The 25,422-nt window shown below is 36.6% G+C and overlaps 1 protein-coding gene across 11 annotated transcripts in view; it reads left to right on the forward strand.

The window, feature by feature from the left end:
- Window positions 1-25,422, forward strand: part of DPP10 (dipeptidyl peptidase like 10) — a 486,012-nt gene that overhangs the window by 258,347 nt on the left and 202,243 nt on the right. For 8 of the 11 annotated variants that reach the window (XM_083841938.1, XM_083841936.1, XM_083841939.1 and 5 more), the window contains 2 exons: window positions 14,394-14,508; window positions 22,374-22,469. In XM_083841938.1, coding sequence (XP_083698064.1) covers window positions 14,394-14,508; window positions 22,374-22,469 — 211 coding nt within the window. Of the gene's footprint in view, window positions 1-11,801; window positions 12,826-12,871; window positions 13,609-14,393; window positions 14,509-20,547; window positions 20,717-22,373; window positions 22,470-25,422 lie in introns of those variants that run through there. The other 3 variants (XM_083841928.1, XM_083841940.1, XM_083841941.1) reach the window with 3 other exon arrangements.

Consider the following 25,422-nt stretch of genomic DNA (forward strand, 5'->3'; position numbering starts at 1 on the left):
AATTCAAAAGGCTTGAGTAGACATACATGAAGACTGAATTTGGGTACTATATTTTGAATTTCTGAGCTACCTGTTTTGTTGTCTGAGATTTGTTTTTCCCCACAGGCTTTTCCACTGTTTTATGATAACAAATTCATGACACCAGTTTGAATATAGGCTTAGATAGAAAGCTGACAATTGAGACAGAAGACCTGGAAATAAGGGAAAAAAGGTGGATAAGCACTACACAGTCACATTTTAGGCAGCTCTTCAGGTATAAATTATTATGTTTCTCTAAAGGAATTTTTTCCTACTCATTCTGAGTAATATTTTATTTTTATTTGACCTTGTGTCATCTGTGTTCCCTGGTTACTTGCAGTCAGACTCAGAACCCACTGAAATGGGTAAAACACTTCAATTTTGGCAATGTTTATGGGGTGATTTAGGTAGAATGCAAAACAAACTGAGGGAAAAATAATATAGCTGATGTTTGGGCTACTGCTAGTGCCCATGTTTCTGTCTAAGTTAGTGTAATGGCAATCAATTTTGTCCTTGTAGTATGCCTTGTAGTGCCTTGTAGTGCCTTGTAGTATGTGCCACAATTTATGGAGCTTAATGAAGTTTTACTCATCCTGTGATTATTGTTTAAAAACAGGTATAAAAATAACTGTTGTAATTGCAGAAGACAGTGATGCACAGAAGATGTACAATTGGAAATCAGTTATATACTTGAAAATATGATCACTGTTTCTTTAAATACACATTTAAGTGTTAGATCTATCTGGTAATATGTATATCTGCCCTTAATTTACCCGTCATTAGCTGGCTGCTCAGATACAGCTGTCAGGATAGATGTGGGTCATGAAGATACTCTCCTCTGAGATGAGAGTGGCCTCGTAATTTTTTATATTTCTAGTAAGGAGTCTTTGGAAACACTTTTCACAGAAGAGGGTGTTGCTGGGGAGGTCGAGCTGCACATGGCTGTTTGTGCTGCGTAAGACGAGTGAATTTCCACTTGTTTTTCCTTCTGGTTATCAGGTCCATTCTGGCATGGATTTTCAGATGCAGTCTTTTGAGTTGCAATTAGTTTTACCAATGATTTCTTCCATTCATGTGCCTAATTACCTGATGGAGCCTGCAAATCAGCTTGGCTGCAGTCAGAGCACAGGTAATTGCACCTTCAATTTAGAGCCCAAGTGGAGCACTAGTGAAGATTTGCAGCCTTAATGCATGGCCATGAAGGAAAGCACTGAGTATTGTTTTTGGGCACTTCATGATAAAGCAGCTGTAGTCAAGGCATTGATTTGATTCTTCTCATTTGTCCTATCACAATAGCTTGACTTGTAATCTGAATAATACGTTCGTCTTTTCTTTGCAACTTTCACATTAATGCAGTAATTATTGTGTGCCTGGCATATTACAGAACAAGAGCGGTCTCATTCTTTCAAGATTTTATGGCTTTTTCTTGCTTGCTATGCTTAAATATTTGAAGTTGCAGTCTTAAAATAAATTGCTTGACAATAGTACCATGGGTTTCTTTCATTTTTCACTTGCAGATTTACCTAAGTATGCAACTAATAACCTCAGGGAATGCATAGAAAACAGAAAATAAACCATTCTTATTGCGGTGTCTTGCAGCGCGTTGACTACTGACATGGATATACTCAGAGGGAGGAGGTTAAGGGGAGGGCTGCTGTATTTGTTGGTAGACGCTGAGTGGTATATAGGCAGCTTTTGGGTAAACAGCAATTTTTGATTGTCTCTTTGACAAAGGCACACAGAAGAATTAATGTATATATTTTTAGTAGCTTCTTGTTTCAGAAGCTTACATATGCAATTACTGGTGGTGTAGCTGTATTTTGCAAAACTTTTCATTATTCGCTTGAATATTTTCGTATGTATAGTTTTTTAATTCTTTTTTTTTTTTTTTCCCAGTCTTTCTTAAAGAACAATCTATATTTTTGCTTGGAGTAAGATGTAAATTCTCTTTATAACTGTACACAATAAAAACACTCATGCAATAAAGATACCAAGTCACAATGTTGTCCTACTTTTAGTTGCAAAATCCTGTTTTCATTATGCTTAAAGGCTATTTTATCTAACATGATTATAATACTAAGTATATATGCTCCTCTCCTAATGAAAATAATGGAATTATTCCATAATTTATAATGGGATATTATTAAATATATAATATTATTAATAATATTTATATTCTAGTATATAAATGGAATAATAACAACAACTGGTAATTTGCTAAGTCAGAAAAATGACTGTTATAAAATGCCCCACTTACTACCTTTCAATAATGTTGCATGCAGCTGTTTTGATATATTTTAATTAAGAATAACATCTGCAATATGGATATTTAGTTATAGTTATACTGGACTAGAAACTTTAGATACTTTTCCTATGAGATTTATCACCTCAGTTTCTTTCACTGCATCAGGTTGGAACATCATGTGATTAAAATATCATATTGTTTTGCAAATGATTCTGCTGTAGACAGGTAGTCTTTTTGAACTGATGAGACTAATACACTTATTTCAGTTCCAATGTGTGATAAGCCATCCTTTTTGCCCTTGAAAACTTTCTGCAGTAAGCATTAAAGGACGTAGGACTCTAGGCTACGGACTGTTTTGATTTTCAAAGCTGAGCTTTACAATTGATTCTAGTTTTCAGGAAAAAAAATCACTGTGTATTGTCCCCATTCATCCCAAGAAAAGTCAGGACTAAAAGACTATACACAAAAAAGAGTATCTTGGACTGTTGCCCAGTGGGGTTATTTGCAAGACTTGTGATCACTGTAGCATGTGGATTTGGGGTAGAAATTCCAAGTTTTGAACTAGTTGGCCCATCAGACCAACTCACATCAGAGCCAGTTCTATTAGAACCACTTCTAGAACCCAAACTCCAAAACAACCACTTTATTAGAACTAAAACTCCCTATTTTTTTTTTATGTGTCTTCTAACTCTGGCGGTGGTGAACTTTGAAAGGATGGAGTTCAGTTTCTAGCTGTATTTGCCCACTCCATGTGCTGTACAACAGCTACTTCAGAAGATGTGTTGTGTCATGTACTTGGGGATGTGGCTGCATGCCTCCATCATCCTCCACTTGTGGATTTGCTTCTTTGGAGGGCCACTGTAGCCAGAAATCACAGGTGCAGTGCGTGGCCTGCCGCTTGCTTTATCACTTGGTGTGTGTCAGGCCAGCTTCAAGGATCTAATTCTTTGGGCTAGTTATTCAAAACTAATTCCGTGGAAACATCTAGAGCTGCCTAAAGGTGTAACTTCAATTGTAATATAGCTGCTCCCATAAAACTTAATAAATTGTTTACACGAATGAAAGAAGGATGTAAAGGATTATTCAGTTATTCTACAGGGAAAAAGGAGCTTATAATATTATGAGCTGTAGAGAACAGGAAGAAACCTCACAGGTTTCTGAGACCTCACAGACTCAACAGCAAATCTGTAGAGTAGTTTCCTGCACAAGATATTGCTAGCACTTTTGATAAACTGTGAATTAGCCAAAAAATAATTCATGGCAGGCTTCCACAAATTTGAAACGACACTTGTTAATCATTGGCACTTACATGTGAAGAAATCCACACTTACATTTCCCATGAAACATAAAAGTGGCCTTTAAAGTGTTTTATGTTGGTAGTGTTGGCCATTAAGTTGAGTTTGTAGGCAGAAAGAATGCTGGATTTTTAAATTATCTTGAAGTATACCGTTGAAATCAATGAATCCTGTAAAATAGCCAAGAAATTCCCAATATATATTTTTTTCTCCTAGTGCTGCATTTGCTTGTTAATTGAGTAGAGTATATATAAGGAGATAAGTTGGTTACCCACAGTCTTTCAATAAATACCTTTTTATAAGCTCTGCGTGTGTGTGTGTGTGCATATGAAAAATGTAATGTCATTAGTGCTGTAAGGACTTGCATTGCTTTTAAGTGAACTGTGGTCTTGGTTTCACTAGGTGATTATACATATATTATCTCTATGTAATATAGTATATATTATCCCATCTATGAATCTCCTTCTGAGGTCTTCACCCTCTAACTGTATGCAGGAAAAAACATATCTTTATTTCTGATGAATCATAATTCTCTGCTTTACATAAAGTTCTTTTATTTTTCTGTAAACCAGGTAACTTAATCATGGAGATAAATTCCTAATCAGAGCCCAGTGATACTGGCCAAATAATTTTGTTTGTTACAGCTTTGTTCACATGTATTCATCTAAAGATATGTGTTTTGCCATTCTGCCATTACCTTGGGAAACTCATCCAACTTTCTACTACCCTGGATCCCCCTAAAAGCAGAGGTTACGGTGTTCCCTTTCCTGCCACTGATACCCTTTGGTTTATTTACATTTTGATTTCTTTATTGTAATGTTGCCTTTAAGAATCTATATCTGTGTGTATATATATATATATATGTATATATACACACATACAATGAGACATTTATATGTGTATGTATATATATATGTATATATGCCCACAAAAGATTAAGACATGCTTGGATTGTAATTACCTGATTACCTGTTTTATTTGCAAGCAACTTTTGTATAATCTGAACACAAGTGGAAAAATGGAAATTTGCGAAACGTTCCTTAAAAATTTATTCGGTATTTTGATAACTCCTAAATTAATATTATTGAGCTTTTTTTTTTTTTTTCTTTCTTGTATCCATTCTTTGGGGACTCTTAAATGGTATAAAATCAAGTGTGTGTATAAACACCTGATCAATGAGAAACTCCAGAAGGCGATTTTGGTTCTTCTGGTCTAACAATAGTCTTAGTTTAGAGCTAGACTCCTCTGCATAGCTTAGTGTTATAACACTACATATAGGGGCACTGGATTCAATTTAAATTATAAAATGATGTGGCATAAGCCTGAATTTAACTTACATTGCTGCAGTATAGTAACCTTTCCTTGTTTCTAACCCTCAATGAACAGTGATATTATGTTTTTATTAATGCCAAAATTGACTAAGTCAGTTTTAAAAGTCCTCTGTTATGGGAACTTGGAAATATAATTGAGAATTAAAAATACATTTAAATGCCTTTTTTATTTTTAATTGCAAATCAGGCAAATTACTGTTTAGTTTCTGGGTAATGAAAATGACAAATTCCAGCAAATGACTGTTATATCTATTGAAAGATCTGTAGGTATGCAACTTGTATAGCCTGTGTTCATCCATTTTTTATGTCTTTTTTAAAGGTATATTATTTTACTTGACTTTTTGCTTGATTTTTCTTCAGCATAAGAATGGAAGAAATATATTACCATCTTGTGACATTTCATTAAAGTTTGGATCAATAGGAATTTGTGAAAATACCTTTTTGGCCATAAATGACTGTGCCAGTATTTATATAGACTTCTTCCTCTACATCACAGACATCTGCAATAAAATCATGTTTGTGTCTGCTGCTTTGCCATCTTTTTCTGTCATTGGCATTACTTACTTTGGTAAAATACATTAAGAATTTTGTTTAATTATGACGAATGAATTGATACTTTCCTGTAGATAACAATGATGCATGGGCTTACTGGAAATGAACCGTTTGTTTTATTTCCATGGAATCTTACAGGCAATCTTCAAGATACAGATTTTATTTTATTTTTTAGTGTGTATATATATATATATATGTTCAGACAAAAATCTCATTAGCTTCAAGATCAGATTTGTGTGAGGAAGAGAAGATGTAACACAGTGTAAATATTGGAGCTTTGGTCTGATGAGGATATTGGGAAGATAACCTGCAGTCACACCAGGGTTAGCAGTGATCCTCAAACCCCCAAAGAAGGTGTGACTCCTCTTGACAATTAGCTGTATGGAGGTGAGATTCTCAGGGAAGATTGGTTGAGTGTTGCAAATAGATTTAATTAGCCAAGCAGGTGTTCAGTTATCCTACTCAGGAACTTACAAAAAATCCTCACAGGTGGCTAAATGTAACTTTAATGTACATAGGTACTTTTAAGTCTCAACATACTTACACACATCCTACCAGAACTTTGTGATTCTCCTTAATAATCCAAATATTTCTGCTGAACTGGATAGAGTGCAGTATTTTTACTTGTGAAACTTGGAAGCAAACTGCAAAAGACCGTGAACGCAAGATGAAAAGGGAGAAAAACTTTGAAATACTGAGTCACAATGAAGTTGCCTCTGAAGCTGCAATAACTCTGTGTGGCATTGTACCTCTTTACAGAAATGTGTTACATTCAACTCAGCTCCCAAAAGTCGAAGCAATTCCCTTGGCTGCTGTAGCTTGTCTCTCCATCATGACTGGTTTTTATTTCAAATACAAACTAGTCTTGCCATCCATTATTATTTTATCCAAGTCTCCCTCTGCCCCAGCTACTCAGCTGTCCTTATGGACTGCTATATGGACTGATATTCCACTACCTGACTTTTACATATCTTCTAATATTGTGCACCTTGAAGCTTGAGAATTCTCTCTTCTTCCTCTTGCTTTTCTGCGTTGTGAGTGAGAATAGTCATATCCGTAAAAAAGTAGATGGTCACAAAATTTGATTTGTGCACATGCCATGCTGTTTTGATCAGCTGTGCTGTCCCATTTTCATCTATTTAAAATGCATCTACTGTGATTAGACCATGAACAGTGATTTTTGGTAGAATGCTTTAGAAGTTGTGCTTTTACTTGTTTTTCTAGTGTAATAGCTAACTCATTATGTTTTAGTAAATGTTACAAGGTACACTGCAAAATCAGTTGGAAGATATGAAATTCCTCCTTAATACTAACCATAATACATTGAATAGTTTCCATAAATGTTTCTGACCATTTCCGTGAGTGGCTGGAAGTAAGGGTGTTGACGTAGCTCTTCTAAAATATCATGCAGCTCATGAACAGGCACTCGCAGTGCCAGGAGAAAAACCTCTGTGCTTAGAACAAAAATGATCAAGGTTGAAAAAAGCGTAAGATGTTTTGCAGAGTTAAGAAAATACATAACCAGTGTGGGTGATTGATTATCACTTCTCGAATGACTTATAAGTGAACATTTATTCTTTTAGTTTATTTTTTTTCAGAGACAGAGGTAGATTTTTGTCTTTGTTTTCTTTGGTTTGGATTAGGATTACTCCCCCCCCCCACCCCCGATTTGATTCTGCAAGTAGAGGGGTTTCTCTTACCAGCACATCCCAGAGAAATAAGAACATGAAGTCAGATTGTTCCCACAACCAAATCCCATACCTATGCTAAGCAGTATAATTGCTAACAAGCTGCTCTCTTTTTAAAATGCCCATTATCCACAGGGCTGACAGCAAATCATGCATTCCGGTGAAAGTGGCATTTTACAGCACCTCTGAAAGGAAGCTGAAACATTTTGATGAATGAAGATATTGACCGGAGAAAGTAATTGTATGACCATAATCATTCAGACAAGAACTGCAGCAATAGGATCTTATAACACGGCAAATTGTAAAGGGAGCATGAGGGATGAAAATGATAGGTACTTATGCAAATGGATTGTAACTATCCTGTGCCACTCTGTGGATCTGTCTTTTAGTCTCTCTTGCTATCTAGGCCATGGGATTACTCAAAAACAGCTGGGAAGGAATGGATGCAATCATTTAATCACAAATTCTAAATGCTTTTTGTGGTAATTTTCTTGCAAATAGTAACACTACAAAATCAAGTTGTGTAGTATTTAATACCAGTTGCAAGACCAGAACTCCAGAAAGTCTGCATGCTTTTTATTGTAAGTATCCTGGGTCTATCTTTTAAAACACCTGAGATGCAACATGAAACTGTTTGTCTATTTAGGTTTATCACCTTTTCTTCATGTTTGGGGAATGTAAATGATAATGTTTAATGAAGTAGATGCTGGAGGAGTCATTAAGTGATATTGTCGTGATTACATCTAAGCTACAGAATGAGCCTCATTCACATTCCTACTGCAAAGCAAATTACATTTGCTTTTCATAGCCTAATGCACTTTGCCCCTGAAAATCCTGCCAAAATAAAGGAAAGCTGTGATTCAGAGCTTTCCTCTGCAGGCTTTGTCCTGGCGGCAGTACAGGAACAGTTTAGGAAAAAAAAAAAAAAAGAAAAAAAAGAAGAAGACAAAAGAAAGACAAGTCATTCAAGGCTTCAGAAGATGCTGTGTTAGCACAAACTAACTCTGGTCCTCTGACTGAGATCCTTTGTCTGCCCGTAGTACCCCAGCATGAAACCAGGTAACCACCAGGCACTGCTGCAGCTCACTGCTGCTGGGTTTTCTGCCCCAAAAAACAGGGGTCAACACCAATGTGTGCACCTGCACGCTTGTATCACTGAGCGTGGTGAACCTGGCAACGTTCACCCAAGGCTGCACAAATGTCAGTCTCAGCTTTAGCTTTGAGCTGTACCCATAAACATAGCAGAAATAATTAAAACTGCTGGAATTCTTGTTTGTGATTTTTATTGATGGAGGCATATTTCTGTGTTTGGGTCATCTCACTGTTTATCAGCTAGGTCAGTCACAGCATGGGGAGGTAGTACTATGAGAAAAAGCTGTTTAGCAAAGCTCCAGCTCTCAGAAGGTTTAGTGTCTCTAAAATTTATTTTTTTTTAATTTATTGTCCCAACAGGGATGCTGCATTTTAACTAACCTGCCTCTCTGGCAAAAGCCTGGCAGAGGCACTCTTCAGTCCCCAGGCTTTAGATAGTGCCCTTCAGTGTGACTGCTCCCACCAGGCAGTGTCCTCCTGCTTCTGTCATTAATACTATGGTAGAAGATATATTGTATTATGGTTTACATAAAAAGTTTTCCAAGAAGTTGGGAAAATGCTATTAAGATAATTCAAAAACCAGATACATTAATGCATCATGTTAAGGTAATACTTTCTGACATTTTGTTTTTGCCTTAGTTGTATGCATGCTTGCTGAAAAAAAAATGTCTTAAAGGCTTTTTATCGTCATTGATTAAGAATAAAACTGTTCAGCTTGTTAAGCTTTAACAAGGAAGCTGTGATTTTCTTCTGGTTTTGCTGCTTACAAAAAGGCTAAGTTTATTCAGGTGCAAATATGAAAATATTAGAGGCTGTTTCTTTTTTAAACATATCTATTAATTTTAACTGATTCTTTTTTTCCCAAATCAATATCCCCAATACTACTTCAAAGGAAACAGCACACTTAAATTATAAGCACTTTCATTTCTGTGTCAAATGATGAAAGATACCTCTATATGAAATGAATTTAATGGAAATTAATATCATCTTATTTCTATTGTAATAGGACATTGGGTTATATCTTGTTAGACTCAGGTTTAACATCCATTATGAAGGTATTTTTTTTTTATTTTTATTTTAAAGACAAAACATCCATGTCAGACTCCATATTTTGTCAAAAAAATAGAGACTCTCCTCAGTGTTGTTGGATGAGGTTACTCAGAAAGGTTAGTCAGGGATTGGAACAGGTTGCCCAGGGAAGTGGCAGCGTCACCACTTCAGGTTCAGGGAAAGGTTGGACATTGTGCTTAGGGACATGGTTTAATGGGTGACATTGGTGGTAGGGTGATGGTTGGACCAGATGATCTTTAAGGTCTTTTCCAACCCTAATGGTTCTATAAAATAGTTTGAAATTCAAAGCCACATCCTGATAAGACTTAAAAGATTTTCATGCTTGCAGTGAATCAGTTCATCATCAGTCAGTAAATTGTGTTATATTTAGAAAGCAACCTAGTAGAGGTGAAAGAAAAATGCTTCCGCATATTTGATTTTTATTTGCCTTTTTCGTTTTCTGGACGAAATTTTCCAGCATTTAGCATTCGGCAGGAATAGGCCAAAAGCATTTTGACCTACAACATCGGTGTACTTTTCCTGTGCATGCACTAGAATAGATATTTTGTTTTGCAGATGTGTTTTAGTAAGGTATTACTCAATCACAAATTACATTCAGAAATATATATTACTTAAGGATTGTTTTTGGCAACAATGCAATTAAATGGTTCATGAAAAAGGTACTTTAAATAATGAGAATGCTTGCAATTGTATTACACTTTAGGCAGCCATTTTCTGATTCATTAGAGTTAGATTGTAAAATCTATAACAACATTATAGATAGCATTATATATAAAACACCATCTTCAGAAGTTGATATTTTTTCAAACCACTTTAATATAAGGGCCTTTTTACAAGATTAGATCCTTAAATCTCCATCTGCACGTTCTCCATCTGCCAGTTAGCAGTTAGTTATGGGAAAACTTCACAACGTCAGAAGCTTCTCATCGTACAGCTTCTTAGATATTTCCTCTTGAACGCCTCTATCTTAGAAAAAATCAGAGCTTCTGTCTTGGCAATGATATATGGTCTAAAAAGCTGTTTAAGTCCCTTTTGTTTATAACTTTCAAAAAGTAGTGCAAGGCTAAATATATCTTATTTATTTAACAACTTACTGTATTTTTAAACTTTGTAGGTTGTTCTCAAAGAGTTGCATTGCTTAACATCAAGAAAGTTGATCAAAGATGTCCTTGATATTGATTATATTATGAGTTTCCATTACTATTGTAATTTTCTGATGTTTTATCAAATTTTTTTTAGCGTGCGTTATCTTCGCAAAGGTCTTACCATAATGTCATCCTCATTAATAACTTTTAATAAATTGGAACTAATCAATTTTATCAAGTTATTAAAACCAAGTTATCTCTTATCTCTTCTTAGAGATAAGTCTTTCTCTTTATGCCAGTCTCCAACGTTTTCAGCTAGAAAACTAGTTTCTAGCTGGAAACCTGCCTTCTTTCTCACTGTGGGTATGAGTAAGCTTTGTGTGTCATTTGATCTTTTCCTTTCAAAAATCTGGAGAAGTATTTAAAGTAGACATTTATTTTTAGAAACCAAATGATATTCACATCTTCAGAGAAGAACCTTCTGAATAATAAAGACTTGGTACAATTTTTAGAGGCTTCGGTACAGAGGGCATTCATCAACTTGTCCAGCTTCTGTCATTTTAATTCAATACTTTGCAGTAGTGTCTCACAATTCTCAGGGAATAACTACTTCATTTTCACCATAGCTTGCTTATACAAACTACTAGTTTTTCTGTTACAATTGGACTCTGTTAAATGTCGTAACAATAAGGCTTATACTGTTTTGTTTAGGGTAAGTCCTAATTTTCTAGACTGTACTATAAATATCAAAGTAATTCTTACTTGAGTGAAAATAATAGCTTGGATCTCAATTTATGTCTAGGCCTTAAAAGTTTTGCAATGGGACTGTCTTGGGATCCATCCAAACCTCATAGCCAAGGGATCGAAAAACTGCATGTGTATGATGCTGATATACACCCTTGAAGACCCACCACCTATAAGGCTATTCAGGAATAGGCAGCAATAATTAGTGTTTAACAAGGTGGAAATGAATCAGAAGAAGATGAAGAAAATGAGGCGAGCAGGCAGGTCTGTCAGGGGTTTGGAAACGGGCAACGGATGTAGAGAAAGGAGATGGATGCCATGGATTCCTGCTTGAACCATTTTTTAATATATTTTTTTCCCCTTTCTGTGAAAAATAGGTAGTTGTGAATTCGGTAAGTAAAATATCATCTCAAGGATGTGTTGTTGGTCAACAGTTATCAAACTTCTGTATGGCTGTGTGGTGATCCCCAGGAAAGCTGTGCATGCTGACCTTCAGTCTGAGGGTGCTGCTTGCTAGCGCTGTACTGCACTGTCCTCAGTAATTTCCTACTGTGTGCTGTAATTCAACATTATTCATCTATTACCTGCTTGATATCAACACCACAGAGAAGATTTGTGTAATGATTTTTTTTTTTTTAAGTACAAGTACTATTTTAGCCACCTGGAGGGAGGGCCTGACAGGAGCTGGGGTGCATTTTTCCACTAGGCCTGAGTTGGCTTTAGCTGTGGGGATGTTAATGTCAGTCAGGTGAGGAAGCTGACGCTGTGAAGACCTGTGGCCTAGAGTTTAAATTGGGTAGGCGGGGTGACTGCTTTTCTCCTCTGGTGAGGTGAAAATTCTCTAAAATGAGCAAGCTCAGCCAGGCCTAGGCCAGACAGGTGGAAGGAGCCTGGCAGCCATTTCAGGGCAGGGGCAGAATCACAGAATGGGAGGGATTGGAAGGGACCTCTGAAGGTCATCTAGTCCAACCCCCCTGCCGAGCAGGGTCACCTAGAACACATTGTGCAGGATGGCATCCAGGCGGGTTTTGAATATCTCCAGAGAAGGAGACTCCACAACCTCTCTGGGCAACCTGTGCCAGTGCTCTGTTACCCTCGCAGTAAAGAAGTGCCCCCTCATATTTAGCCAGAACTTCCTCTGCTTCAGTTTGTGCCCATTGCCTCTCGTCCTGTTGCTGGGCACAACTGAAAAGAGAACAGCTCCATCCTCTTGGCACCTCCCCCTCAGATATTTATATACATTGATGATGTCTCCTCTCAGTATTCTCTATTCCAGGCTAAACAGGCCCAGTTCTCTCAGCCTGTTCTCGTATGACAGGTGTTCCAGTCCTCTAATCATCTTTGTAGCCCTCCTTTGAACTCGCTCCAGTAGCTCCATGTCCCTCTTGTACTGGGGAGCCTGGAACAGAACACAGTTCTCCAGGTTTGGCCTCACCAGGGCTGAGTAGAGAGGGAGGATCGCCTCCCTTGACCTGCTGGCAATACTTCTGAATGCATCCCAGAATACCATTTGCCTTCTTGGCCACAAGGGCACATTGCTGACTCATGGCTCCCAGGTTCCGCCTTGCAGTTCCTTGCCAGAGGCTGCACTGGGTTGAGGGCTGCTGCAAGACTTCCCCTGTGGGATTGCTTGCAGACTGCAAAGAGCAATTTCCCTTGAAGTTCCTCGAAAAGAGGACCAGGGAGAAAAACTGTCTCGCACAGGTAGAAATGAGCTGTTGAGGGGTTCAAAATCAAGACGCTGTTAAAGATGCTGTTCTGGGTGGTATGTGGTTTTGAAGCGGTGTATTCTAAACAAAAAAAGTATAAGAACGTGTCATTTTCCGTTGTTAAAACGGCTCAATTTCTCACTCATATATAATTTGGAAAACACAAATGAAATAATCCATGTGTGACAAAGTGTTAATATCTTTTTGAAAGCTTATGAAACATAGCAGGAGACGCCTTCCTTCAGGTTAGTCCTCCCTACAAAAGATGGCAGAGGTGGCAGAGCCACCCTATCCATTTTGCTTACAGAAAGGGGAAAGATAAAAAGATACCTTGTTGTGTGCTTGTGAGAGTAACAAACCCAGGATCTCAGATCAAATAGGAGAGACTGCAAGTAATCTCTCATCTTTCTTGACAGTCCCTTCCTATGTATTTGGTGGCGGCTGCCTCACAGGGCCTTGCTGATGCAGGTCCAGGTCATGGGGAGGGGGAGAGATTGTATGTGGCCTTACTTTCAAGACTGTGTGCGGGGGCTAAACTTCACATTTTTTACACCACCTGGTTTTCACTGGAACTTGGTGAAAAGTTGTGTAGCATTCATGTAATATAACCCAGCTTTGTAAATAGGCTGAAATAATATCTTCAGAGATGTTTCTTTTTACAGAGAGTGTTATCAGAGCAATTTAATTTTCAGGTGATAATGGTATATATGGGTAAATGTGGCAGAGAGAGTGGATATAGATAGAAAAAATGTTTACTGTGGGAGCAAATTCGGATCGTGTGAGACAGTTGTCTTACTTTTTTTGTCATTCTGTTGTTGGATGCTAACCTGTTGTTTGGTCTAAAATTGTACTGTGAATACAGGCAGTGCACTGTGACTATTAACAAATTGTGTTGGGCTGGAGTTAGTAGGAGTTAAACGTGAACTACAGAGAACATAGGTTTAAGCATACTAGTAGTTACAGAAGCATTCATTTAACATTAGTTACAAGCTACTGCTGATTTTTTATGAGTAATAAGAGAGCAGTTTACAGTTGAGCTACTGTAGAAGGGCTGTTCAGCTTTGGATGGAGCCTCAGGCTGTTCTGTAAATGTTTTCTATTACAAATAAGTTTAATAGTGTACATTAAAAAGGATGTGTATTTAAACCTTTATGGTCCATACCACGTTAGGTGGAATTACAGTAAATTGCTGCGTTTCATTTCTGTAATTATCTTATAAACTGCTAGTTGATATTGTCCTGAAATTTATGTTCAGCACGTTTTAACACCAGTCATATTTTGGATAGATTATATAAGCTCATTTTGTTGTCTCTTAGGGGATATAAATTTACGTGTATTTAAAAAAAAACACATATCCACTAAAAAAGCATGAGTTATGCACCTCGGATATGCACCTTTGGAGTTATGTATGTGTCCTATTGAGAGGGGAGGGACAGTGATCAGCTCCCATGCTGTGATTATGAGTATGCACCGAGCAATTTTTCCTATCAATAATACTTCTAGAAATATATGATTATGAAACATGGTCTTTTCCTTTTATTTTATTTTTTTCCATTCCTGTAGGAACTTGGAAGTAACAGCCCTCCGCAGAGGAACTGGAAGGGAATTGCTATTGCGCTGCTGGTGATTCTAGTTGTTTGTTCACTCATCACTATGTCTGTCATTCTTTTAACCCCAGGTAACCTACTTCTTTATTTTTTTCTTACTGAAGGTGTATGATTCATAATGCAGTCATTAAAATGACATATAAATGTTAAAATATCTCTTGGCCTTAAGAACTTTTAACTTCTGGCTACTATAAATTTGGTGCCTTTAGGGACTTGAGAGTTACTGGAATCCTTGTGGAGCAGAAGCATTTGGTTTTGGCAGCAGGTTCTTAGGACTGTGTCAGCCTTGAGGTGGCTACAAGCGATCCTCATTAGCCTCAGTGGGTATGAGCCGAATGTTAAGATTTTATCACTTGTCTTAGTGTAATTTCTGATTCACAGATGAGCTAAGAGAAGGCTATATGTCATAGAAAACTAATACTGAGAATGAAACTTACTGAATCAGAAGCATGTATCTTTCATATGTACCTGCACAATCTTTTTCCCTTTTCTTTCTCTTAATAAACAACTGTGTGACCTAAAACTAAGGAAACTACTTAACAGTACACTTAAAAAAAAAAAAAAAAAAGTGGGGGGCAATTAATAGACAAAATAGCAATCGCACATATATAAATAATTATGCCTAATGGTTATTTTGTTCTAATTTGGTCCTGGTTATTTTCTAAAGATTTTATTGCTGGGGCAGCAACTGTTTACTTATGTGTATCTTTGAATTCTTTCTATCAGATTTGAATTCTTCCTGTCAAATTTGAATTCCTTCTATCAGATTTGAAATTATGATGTAAAGTATCTGATTTGGATGGTATGTCTAGATATTAAATATCGGTCTGCAAATGTTTTGTCATGTGAGTTCAATTTGTATAAGCTGTTCAATTTTTATAAGCCAAAAGGTTAGCAAAATGCTCTGCATTAAATGATGGTTTCGGACTATTTGGCCACTGGATGAAGTCATCAAGGGAAGCTTGGTGGGTCCGTGCCTGAGCAAGCACGCTAATAGACTGCTGCTGCTTGAAAGGAAGGTGGTAACACTGAATGGAAAAAGATCAAAAAGCTTTGCTTCTCAGAGGTAGCGAAACAGCTACCTCTGAGAAGCAAAGCAAGTTTGTAGGAACATTCTGGGCTATTCTGCTTCCTCTGTTTTGTAGAAATATTTACTACATGTGAACGGTGCTGTCCAAGGTAATGATAAAGAAATGACTTCTTATTTCCACTTAAGACATTTTGAGAAAAATAAAAGCAAAGTTGTGCCTCTCTAGTCTCAGTGCATAGGAGTTTCTTCAGGGAATAATAAAGACAGACACAGAGGGCAAATGGTGGCATGTCGTGGTACACTTTAAGACAGAAGAGTGTTTAGTTTTCAGTGAGAGGTTCCTTTCTTTCACGGCTTGTAAAATCTCAGAAGTGTTATGGTGGAATTCACAATAATAAACATCAGTTCTGGCTCTTATGTCTGAATAGAATTATTAATGATGTAAAAACATAAATTGAAGTCTTTGAAGGCACTTGTTGAAAAAAAGAACAAATAACCTAAGGAAATATTATTATTATTTTTGAATATGATTAAAAAAAAAAAAAAAGCTCAGTGATTTACAGCATCTCTGGGGTGGTTTCAAAATCCAGCGAGCTTGCTTGAAAACTTGATGTAAGCTGGGACCTACATTTCTGTTCAAGTCATGTGAGTGAAAAGTAGTTCTGTCAGCTCAGATGTTCTAAGATATCCCAAAGAGACTGTAGAACCTGATATAAATAAAAGCCTTTTTCCAAAAATGATCTAGTCTGTAAAACTGGGGTTTCTTGCAGGTTAAAAATGCTTACCAAAGGAAGCTTTGGAGGTCCATTGCGGGGGCAGCTGCTTTCCCTACTTTTGATCTTAATCAGTGCTGTTCCCCTTTCACTTTCATGATTAATATGTTTTTGGAAGTTAATATTCTGATACTCTGCTGCTTTGCTGATGGGTGTTAAGCACTGTAGCTGAAGCTGTGTGGTTCTGATTATATATCCAAGATGACTTTTGGATGTCTAGCACTCAAGGAAGTGAAAAACTCTGGAGACTGTCTCAGAGGTCTATTGCGAAGTGATTAGTGCCAAGGTGCTACAAATCTGTTGTTATAAGTATTTGTTTTTGCAATTCATTTCTAATATTAATGTTTTAACTATTGGTTTTCTTTCTCTATTTAGTTCTGCCTGTACTGATGGGTGCCTTTTATATTTCATACAAATTCTCCTAAGCACTGTGCATCATTCTGCTTCTTTTTAGAGGTATAATGATAATTTTAGACAGTGGCTGCTCAGAAGCCTGTTTAGTCTTTATAAAGCATTTCCATGAAAGTCATGTCAAGGCAAAATTGGATTTATTGGTACGCTAAATCCAACAGAAATTATCTCTCTTGCTTATGATTTTTATACATTGTTTCATCCACAAAGTGAGAAACCCTTAGTTTCACGTACGCTTTAATAGTTGTCCTTTGACTTATCTCAAGCTTTAAGAAACATCTTTCATGCCTTTTTTAATAGGGGGATCAATGCTTTTTTGTGACCTAACCAGTTTTTAAAACAAAATTTTCTATGTAAGGTACATGCAACAAGCTTCAAAGAGGCCTTAGCTTCTGCTTAGTGTTAACACAAGTAGTGTTAAAACTAAAAAGAAATAAGTGGTATGTTTTCTAGTGTTTTTTATTACGTGAATTATTACTTGAATGTACAACATGGAGCAGGAACTGCAGTGAATCAGGGATGTATTTTGAGCTGTTAATATTGTAGCTTCTGTTAAAGTACAAAATGCAGTATCTGTGTCACAATTATGGTTGTGGCTTGAGTAAACAAATAATGATATTAGTAATATTTTGGTTCCTGTATATTGTTTTTCATTTGTGATAATACTCGGAAGCTTTAGAAATGTGTTAGTTTTCTCAACAAGGAGACAGAAAAATGGAAGTACACGCCATTTCAGTCGTGTAACGGATTAGTGGTAGGGTCTGAATGGCCTCCCAGTCCTGTTACCTGTTGCTGGGACTCTTAACAGCTCTCTGTGAATGTTGCTCTGTGGATTTAGGAGGATATTTAAAAAACAAAACAAAACCATTGTATCCACCAAATATAAATTGTTACGCTACTCTGTAGGTGGAAGTAGAAGGCTTGCAGACAGCTATCTCTGATGGTTTTCTCTGCAATTAGATAAGTGTATTGATAAAGCAAGTACACGAGGATTTTAAAGAATATAATCTTGTTAAAGTAAAGGGCTGGAGTGTGGAAGAACCTGGAGCTTCAGAGAAGAAGTCTGTTTGGGCTAACTTAATTATGAATCCAGTGATTTTTTTAGTGTAATATTTGGAGAAGGTTACTGGAGAAATATTTAAGAGACAATAAAAGAAAATACCTTGAGAATAATAACTTTCTTTCTTTATATTGTGAATTAATGGCCAGTGCAGAGACAGAATAGCTGTTTCTCAGATATTATCATTATATGTCTATATAAATATAACACAGGTATCTTACTAGTTCTGTTTTGATTTTATTACATTTCTGAAGTTTCATCATATACCTGAACAGACTGAAATAGTCACAAGTAGACTTTCTGGGGTCAGTGCCTCGCTCCTGCCTTTAAATCAGTGTGTTTTCAAACTGTGCATAATGGCAGGATGTGCCACATGGTAAGAATTATCTTAAGACCTCGTGTAAATCTGTATTTCAAAACCGAGGAATGTTCAGTTGGGAGTACTAGAAACTGAAAGCTTCTGTATTAAAAATGCTCTAAGAATTGTCCAGACACCGCCACCTTTGTTGAGGTGTTTTGCTGCAACACTTAAGGCTGATCCTCTTTTTGGGAACGAGAGTAGTTGTACCTTCATGGTAGCTTACAGTTTCTGAAGATGTGGCAGACTTGAATGCTGTACGTGGGACTCCTTTGCTGACATATATTAATGTCAGCATTTAAACCATGTTTGCTGATGTGTGGTAATTACTGTTGAGCAGAGTGACTTCTGAACTCTAGCGAAACAGGGTTTGATTTGACACCTCTTGATGGGGGGAAGGACAGCTTTGCAGAAAAATTCCTTTAGGGAACACGTAGGTCAGCCAAACTCGCAGAAAAGGTTTTTGTGAAATTGTTTGGAGTAAAGTCAAGCTCCAGGAAGGGAATCTATTGGGATTATGTCCAACGGGTAAATATTCTGTTTAGAATGGGGTTGGGACCAACCCCACCACATCATTTCTCATGTTGCTCTTTAAATGAATAGAAAATGAACTAAAAATATTTTTTGCTGAAGTAGATATTCATTACAAAAAGATTCAGGCTTCTGTTTAATTCTGTATACATTCTATGTAGCTACCATAAATTATCAAGCAAGTTTTGATATCTATTTTCTGTCAAGTTGTTTTTCCTTTTTCATGGAAACGTAATACAACTAAGCTAATTTCCAGTTATAGATGTTAGCTTGCACACAGTTAACTAGTGGTGTTTTTCCACTTTTCAGGCATCATTTAATATCAAGCTTTTATCTCTGTTTCTAGTGCTAAAACTTTTTAAATCTCCACAGAAAATTCAGTAAGGAGTTTGACTTAATATACTGCACTAAATAATTATTAGTTTTAATTTCTAAGTTAGAAGTAAATTTTGAGGTGTTTAGACTATTTTTAACTAGTCATTTGCAAAAATAACTATAAACTCATGAAAAGTAATGAGGCTATTGAATTTCTATTTTTGCAATCTTCTAGTTTAGTAAACATGAACAGGTTTGTCATTTTGAATAAATATGCACCAGTTGTTGAACTGTTAAGGTGTTTAATTTATAATGTAGCTATTTGGTTTTTAACATTTGATTTTGTTTATATCTTTTGTAATCTTGTGTTCATTTTCTATACATAATTTATGTAATTTCAGAGCAAAATATAGAAATCCATGGGAAATAGTGTGAGGACAGTGAAATATGATTCCTTCAAGGAATAATTCAATAAAATGTAAAATGGAAGAGAAAGAGAGCTAGTAGGGTATTAGGTAATGTGGTAATGAACATGAAGTGGAAAAAGGCAGACTAGAAATAAAGAGTGCTTTGCAAAATGCATACCAATTTGTGCCTGTGCTCAAGAAAGATTTACCCAGTAGAGTGTTTGAGAGCTCACATGATGTGAAATTCATCTTGCTGTACATAAACTAAGCATTTGGGGAACATAAAGTACTATTTAAATTTTTTTGTTGTTGTTGTCAAATCTATATTTTACTCAAAAATTACACAATATGCAGTATTGTCAGAGTGGAAAGATAGTGTCCAAGATTACAAACAAGGCTCTATTTTGGTCATGACTTTGCATTGCAAAACAACAACAGCAACAAAAGCAAAAACCAACCAACCAACCAAAAAAACTTCACAACTTTTCAAACATATATTGAAGTTGTTTGAAGATGCTGATTGTTTCAGCTTAGAAATGCTAACATCAATTTTACAAGTTACTCTAAAATCCAATTTATTTCAAAATTACTTGTCAGGCTTGTGAATTACAAGACAGAAGAGCAGAACTGGTATGCCTTTCTTCTCTGATAGCCTTCCATACACGCTTGATGCATTGTTCTATTGAGTTTTATTAAAGCAGTTAAAAAACAATCTGTGATAACTAAACTGTCTTGGGCAAGATAATTTTCGGCAGTGTAACAGTTTGTGTGATCCTGATTGATAGTTGGCAAACTGGCAGTATATGAGGGGTCACAATAAATAGAAACAGAGACTCGTGAAAGGTTAGAAGGGGAATCCTTTTGGGATCACAAACAGCATCAGGACGAGGGTCTGTTATACCAGAATAGGTGATGGAAAACAGCTTGTGGGGTAGGTAGTATGCAAGGTTATGGAGAATGGGGAAAACGGGCTTATGAAGAACCCAGTATTTGATGCTGTTAAGTCTTAAGGTAGTGTTTTGAAGACAGGAAATGTATTTGTGGAGCTGAGCAGAGCATATGTAACATCATATGCTTACTTTGAAGATAAAAACTCTTGTTTGGCAGGAGGAAGAGCTAACAAAGTCCCATAATGCGTAAACAGAGGGATTAGGTATAAACCATGAGAGATGATATTACTCTGCTGTAAAGCTCTGGTAAGACTACAAGTGGAATATCCTGTCCCGTGCTGGACTTGAAGACTAAAAAACAACCCAAACAGACTATTTTGATCCCTGGAAGGTGGGAAGAGGCCAAAAAGCTTATTTAAGGATTAGAATGTTTGTCTTGTGAGAGAGGATTTGAACAACTCTGCATGCTTAGCCTTATATCATGTACAAGGGGAGCTGATTACGGTAAGTGCTTACTGAGAGCTGGGAGGGAGGCGCGTGCAAAATGCAGCAATGCCATGGAGTGAGCAGCCATGGTGGCCTTGCATCTATCCTAAATGTGTGGCGTGCATTAAAAAGTTTGTCTCCAATGCAGCAAAGATGCACCTTATGAATACTAAATGAAGTGGCTGCAGCAGGCAGTGCTGACATTTAAAAGGCCAAAAAAAAAAAAGAAAAGAAAAAAAAACAACAACAAAACACGTTGTTCATTTCTGTAAGCTTTCAGCCAGGCCTCTAATTGAGAAATTTGGCTGAATAAACACTGATAACTGAACAGTGCTGGACTTCATTCACTGTGAAGGGGTCATATTTTCATCTGAAAGGCAATACAGGATACCACTGCCTTTACAAAGCACATTTGCTTTGTTAAAATTGTGCTGTAGCACATTGGGTCAACATAAAGATGACAACATTGTTCCTTCATTGCTGTGATTCTAGATACTCTTTCTTATGGGTCTGCCCTCAGTTGTGATACCTAATATCAGCAATCCAGAAAGACAAAATCTGACTATGAAAAATAAAAGCTCCTCTCACAAAGAAGGTAGTTTGGAGCGCCCATATGTTGGAAAGAAAAGCTCATAGAACAGAGGGACACTGCTGTAATCTATGACAGTCCTCCCCGATAATGATAAAATGATTAAAAGACTCAAGTAAGCAGCTGTCTGGCTGATTGTGTAGGAAGTGAATAGGTGCATATTTCTGCTAGTGCACAGGGGACGTACAACACAGCTTTTGGCAACTGCTGTTCTTCTAAACAGCCTAAAGCCGTTAGGTGAAGTGCATAGCTGCTATATATGAATATTCATTGGAAGCTTTGTGTTTTGACAGCAAAATAGGATTTTTGCTTGAATACTACCTCTGATATCACACATTTGTGTGACAGTTTACCTTTCAATATCTACTACTTATCGTTTATTTAACCTAAAGCACAAGAAAAGCAGAATTTAGCAGTTTCCTTTTTCATTTCTAAAGTATTGAAATTATTTTAAAAGCTGGCACCTTAAAATAAATGTTGGCCAACTTTCCAAAGTACTTTCAGGGCCCTATCATGTTTTGGGAAAAACACAAAGCTGCTAGCCAAGGTTAAAAAAACAAGACTTCAGTGCTTATCACTTGAGAACAAGTACAGGCCATAAAATGTGCATTTGATTATTTTTTTTCCTCAACATTTGGATCCTAAAATACATGAGATTGGCTCCAAACTGATTACTTACAGGAGTATTTTACTTAGTTTCTATTTGTAAAAGGTGATCAATATGGCCTTCATCCTGTGGCTGTGATGAAATTCTTGTATTGGTTTGAAATCAGTTTTCTTGTGGAGTAGAGGGGTGGGAGGAAGGAGCCATACCAGTATATTGCGAGAATAGTAAATAGCCACACACTTCATGTTTCAGCTGTCCTGTCTGTAAGGTACCAACTAGTGCTTTGTTTCCTGAAACTTTACTGAAGAAAAATGAAACTACTACTTCTAGTGAAAAAACGTTAGAGCAATGTAGTGTTACTGATTTCAACAGGACCTCTGAACTATGTATTCTAGCCCTCTAATTCCAGTGTTGTGCAAAATACACTAATTATATTGCTTTAATAACCATCTAAAATGATCCTGTTATTCTTATTTTAGATGAACTTGCAAATTCATCTGAAACCAGATTGTCTTTGGAAGATCTCTTCAGAAAAGATTTCATAGTTCATAATCCAGAAGCCAAATGGATTAATGGTAAGTGTATTCTCTCCCATGTAATTTGAATCTAGGTAGTCATTTTAAGAATTGAATGATGTCACTACCCTTTGAGAAAGAATCAGTTAAAATCTCAAACTCTCTTGAAATTGGCCGGAGCCCAAGTTTTCCTTGTAATGTCTGTTTCATTAATTTTTGAAATGGTTTTCTAATTTTAAATCTCTGTCTATGCTGAAGTGTTGAATTTGATGATAACCACTTGCTTGGATACAGGTTTCTTTTGTGGCACTCAAAATCCATCTTAAGAAACTCATACAATGGAAAATAATTTTAAAGGTGTCATTCAAAATAACAGAGGATATAAGCAATCTAGTGTAAAAGTGATGAGATTGTACAGTTATAAACTAATATCTAATGAAAACTAATCTAATGAAAACAGTATGAGAAATACTATTTAATAAAGAAAGTCCTTATGTTGTATTAGCAATACAATTGTACTAATACCCAGGCTTTCTGCAGGGACGTTTTCCTCAGACAATATGAGAATTTGTAAGCTAGCACTTAAGTGTTTTCCTGTGTTTGTTTGACAAAGAAGCAACTAAGTCTAGTGATATGACAAAAGGGAGAGAATAGACTTTTAATCATTAGAATACATGGTGTGTGTGTGTGCGCGTGTGAAGGAAATAGGGGATAATTCTCAGAGTATTACTAATTTTTTAGGATTTCTTATGAATGCAGAAAAATTACATATAGATTTTTATTTTATTTTATTTTATTTGAAATTTCCCAGTGTAGTTGATGCAATCAGCATTATAGATAAAATGAAAAAAATAAAAAAGAGGAGTCTTGTAAAGTAACATCTTTACTTCCTCTTTCTTTTTCTCTTTTTCTCTTTCTTTCTTTCTTTCTTTCTTTCTTTCTTTCTTTCTTTCTTTCTTTCTTTCGACTTACTATAAGATTGTATTTCATTTTTCTACTATGGTAACATTGCAGTGGTGGCATTATATATTTCATTCTCCATATACATATCTTAATACTCATCATTCCTTATGGAGCTGGAGGGGAGCATTTGGCACATTGCTTGGATATTGGCAGAATAAGTGCATCTGGACTCTGTACAGGAAAATTTTTGTGGAAAATAAGTACCTACTTACTTTATGCACATCTTAGAGTAGAATAATTTGTATCCATCTAAAAATGCTATCATCTTGACCTCCTGGGAAAGGATGGGAATAGAAACTGAAAAAACGATTCCTGCAGTAAGCAGTTTCTTCAGAATGTAGAGAATATTTTGTAGAAAAATTTCCAATCTTAAATTAAGGATTGTGAGTTCTAGATAGATTTTAGGTAAGGTCTAATGTTCACCTGTTGCCATTCCGTAAAACTTTCCATATGAAGATATTAATTTCTCTAGCATTATCTTTCCAACACGATATTGTTTCTTCCATGTTTGTAAATTCCTCCACTATAAAGATTATTGCCATGTAGTTACTTCTACTATAACCTAGTCTTAAATAAGAAAAGCTCCTATATATGTTTTTACAGTCCATTTTCTTTTCTACTTGAAACTGAGTCCACATTTTTATGTGCTTGCCACCAGTTAATAATTCTGCAAATGTTTAAAGCTGATAGGAAGTGCTATTCTTTATCTGAGATAATCAGCTGTTGCCAAAGAAATTTTAAAAAAATAATAATTCTGAACTGGAGTTTAAAAAGTAAGAAAGTATGTTTCTATTGGTCATCATTTTAAGATACATCTATGCGGATATCCTTCAGTTTCCTCTCTCACTTCCCTTTTTTTCTTTTTAACTTCAAAGGCAATTTTTAAAGGCTTGAAAATTTGCATCACATATGTGTGCATTGTCTACATACTTTTGTTGCTTTCTTGCTTTATGGATAAGGGCTAGTATTTTTCTTAAAAATAATCACTCAGCAATTTAGTAAGCTTTTTTTTCAATTATAAGTTGATCAATTCAACTGTATTTAAAAGGACATTAAGAAGAGCGTACATAGCCATCAGTTCAATCAGCGTTATCTGAAAGAGCATTAGATTTCAGAAAGCACTGCAGTTGCTTGGCATAGTTTTGAAGAAGTGAAATGAGAGTGCATCTTTCCTTAGCATTATTGATCTTCAGATTTTCTAATAGAAAGTGAGAATTTAAAATGCTACCAGTGAATAATAAAAGTAAGTACTTTATTACAGTGCTTTTATAAGTACTTTACTACAGCGCATTGCTACTGATAAGGCCTGTTCTACTGTTCTGCATTAGATGGCAGAACAGCTTGCTTTACTTAGAATCACAGAATATCTTGAGTAGGAAGGGGGCCTACAAGGATCCTCGAGTCCAATTCCTGGCTCCACACAGGAGCACCCAAGACCAGACCCCATGTCTGAGAGAGGTGTCCAAATACTTCTTGAACTCTGGAAGGCTCAGTGCTGTGACCACGGCCCTGGGGAGCCTGTCTCAGTGCCTGACCACCCGCTTGGCGAAGAACTATTTCCTGACACCCAGCCTGACCCTCCCCTGTCCCAGCTCCATGCCGTTCCCTCGGGTCCTGTCGCTGTCCCCAGAGAGCAGAGCTCAGCGCCTGCCCCTCCGCTCCCCTCGTGAGGGAGCTGCAGGCCGCCATGAGGCCTCCCCTCGGCCTGCTCTGCTCTGGGCTGAGCAAACCAAGGGACCTCAGCTGCTCCTCACACATCTTGCCTTCCAGACCCTTCACAATCTTTGCTGCCCTCCTTTGGACATTGTCTAATAGTTTTATGTCCTTCATGTATCGTGGTGCCCAAAACTGTACACATTACTTGAGATGAAACAGTACCACTGCAGAGTAGAGCTGGAAGTGTAGTTTAAAATATGCAGAGTAATTAAATTTAAGAAGGTACTGCAGATAAACTTTCTCTGGACTTTCTGTTGCCAAAAAAGCTTAAGAGATTTGTGTATCTATCATATTGCTTCTGTCTTGAATTTTAACTGCTTTTAACTGATTTTTA

The sequence above is a fragment of the Anser anser genome (assembly GCF_964211835.1).
Source record: "Anser anser genome assembly, chromosome: 6".
NCBI lineage: Eukaryota > Metazoa > Chordata > Aves > Anseriformes > Anatidae > Anser > Anser anser.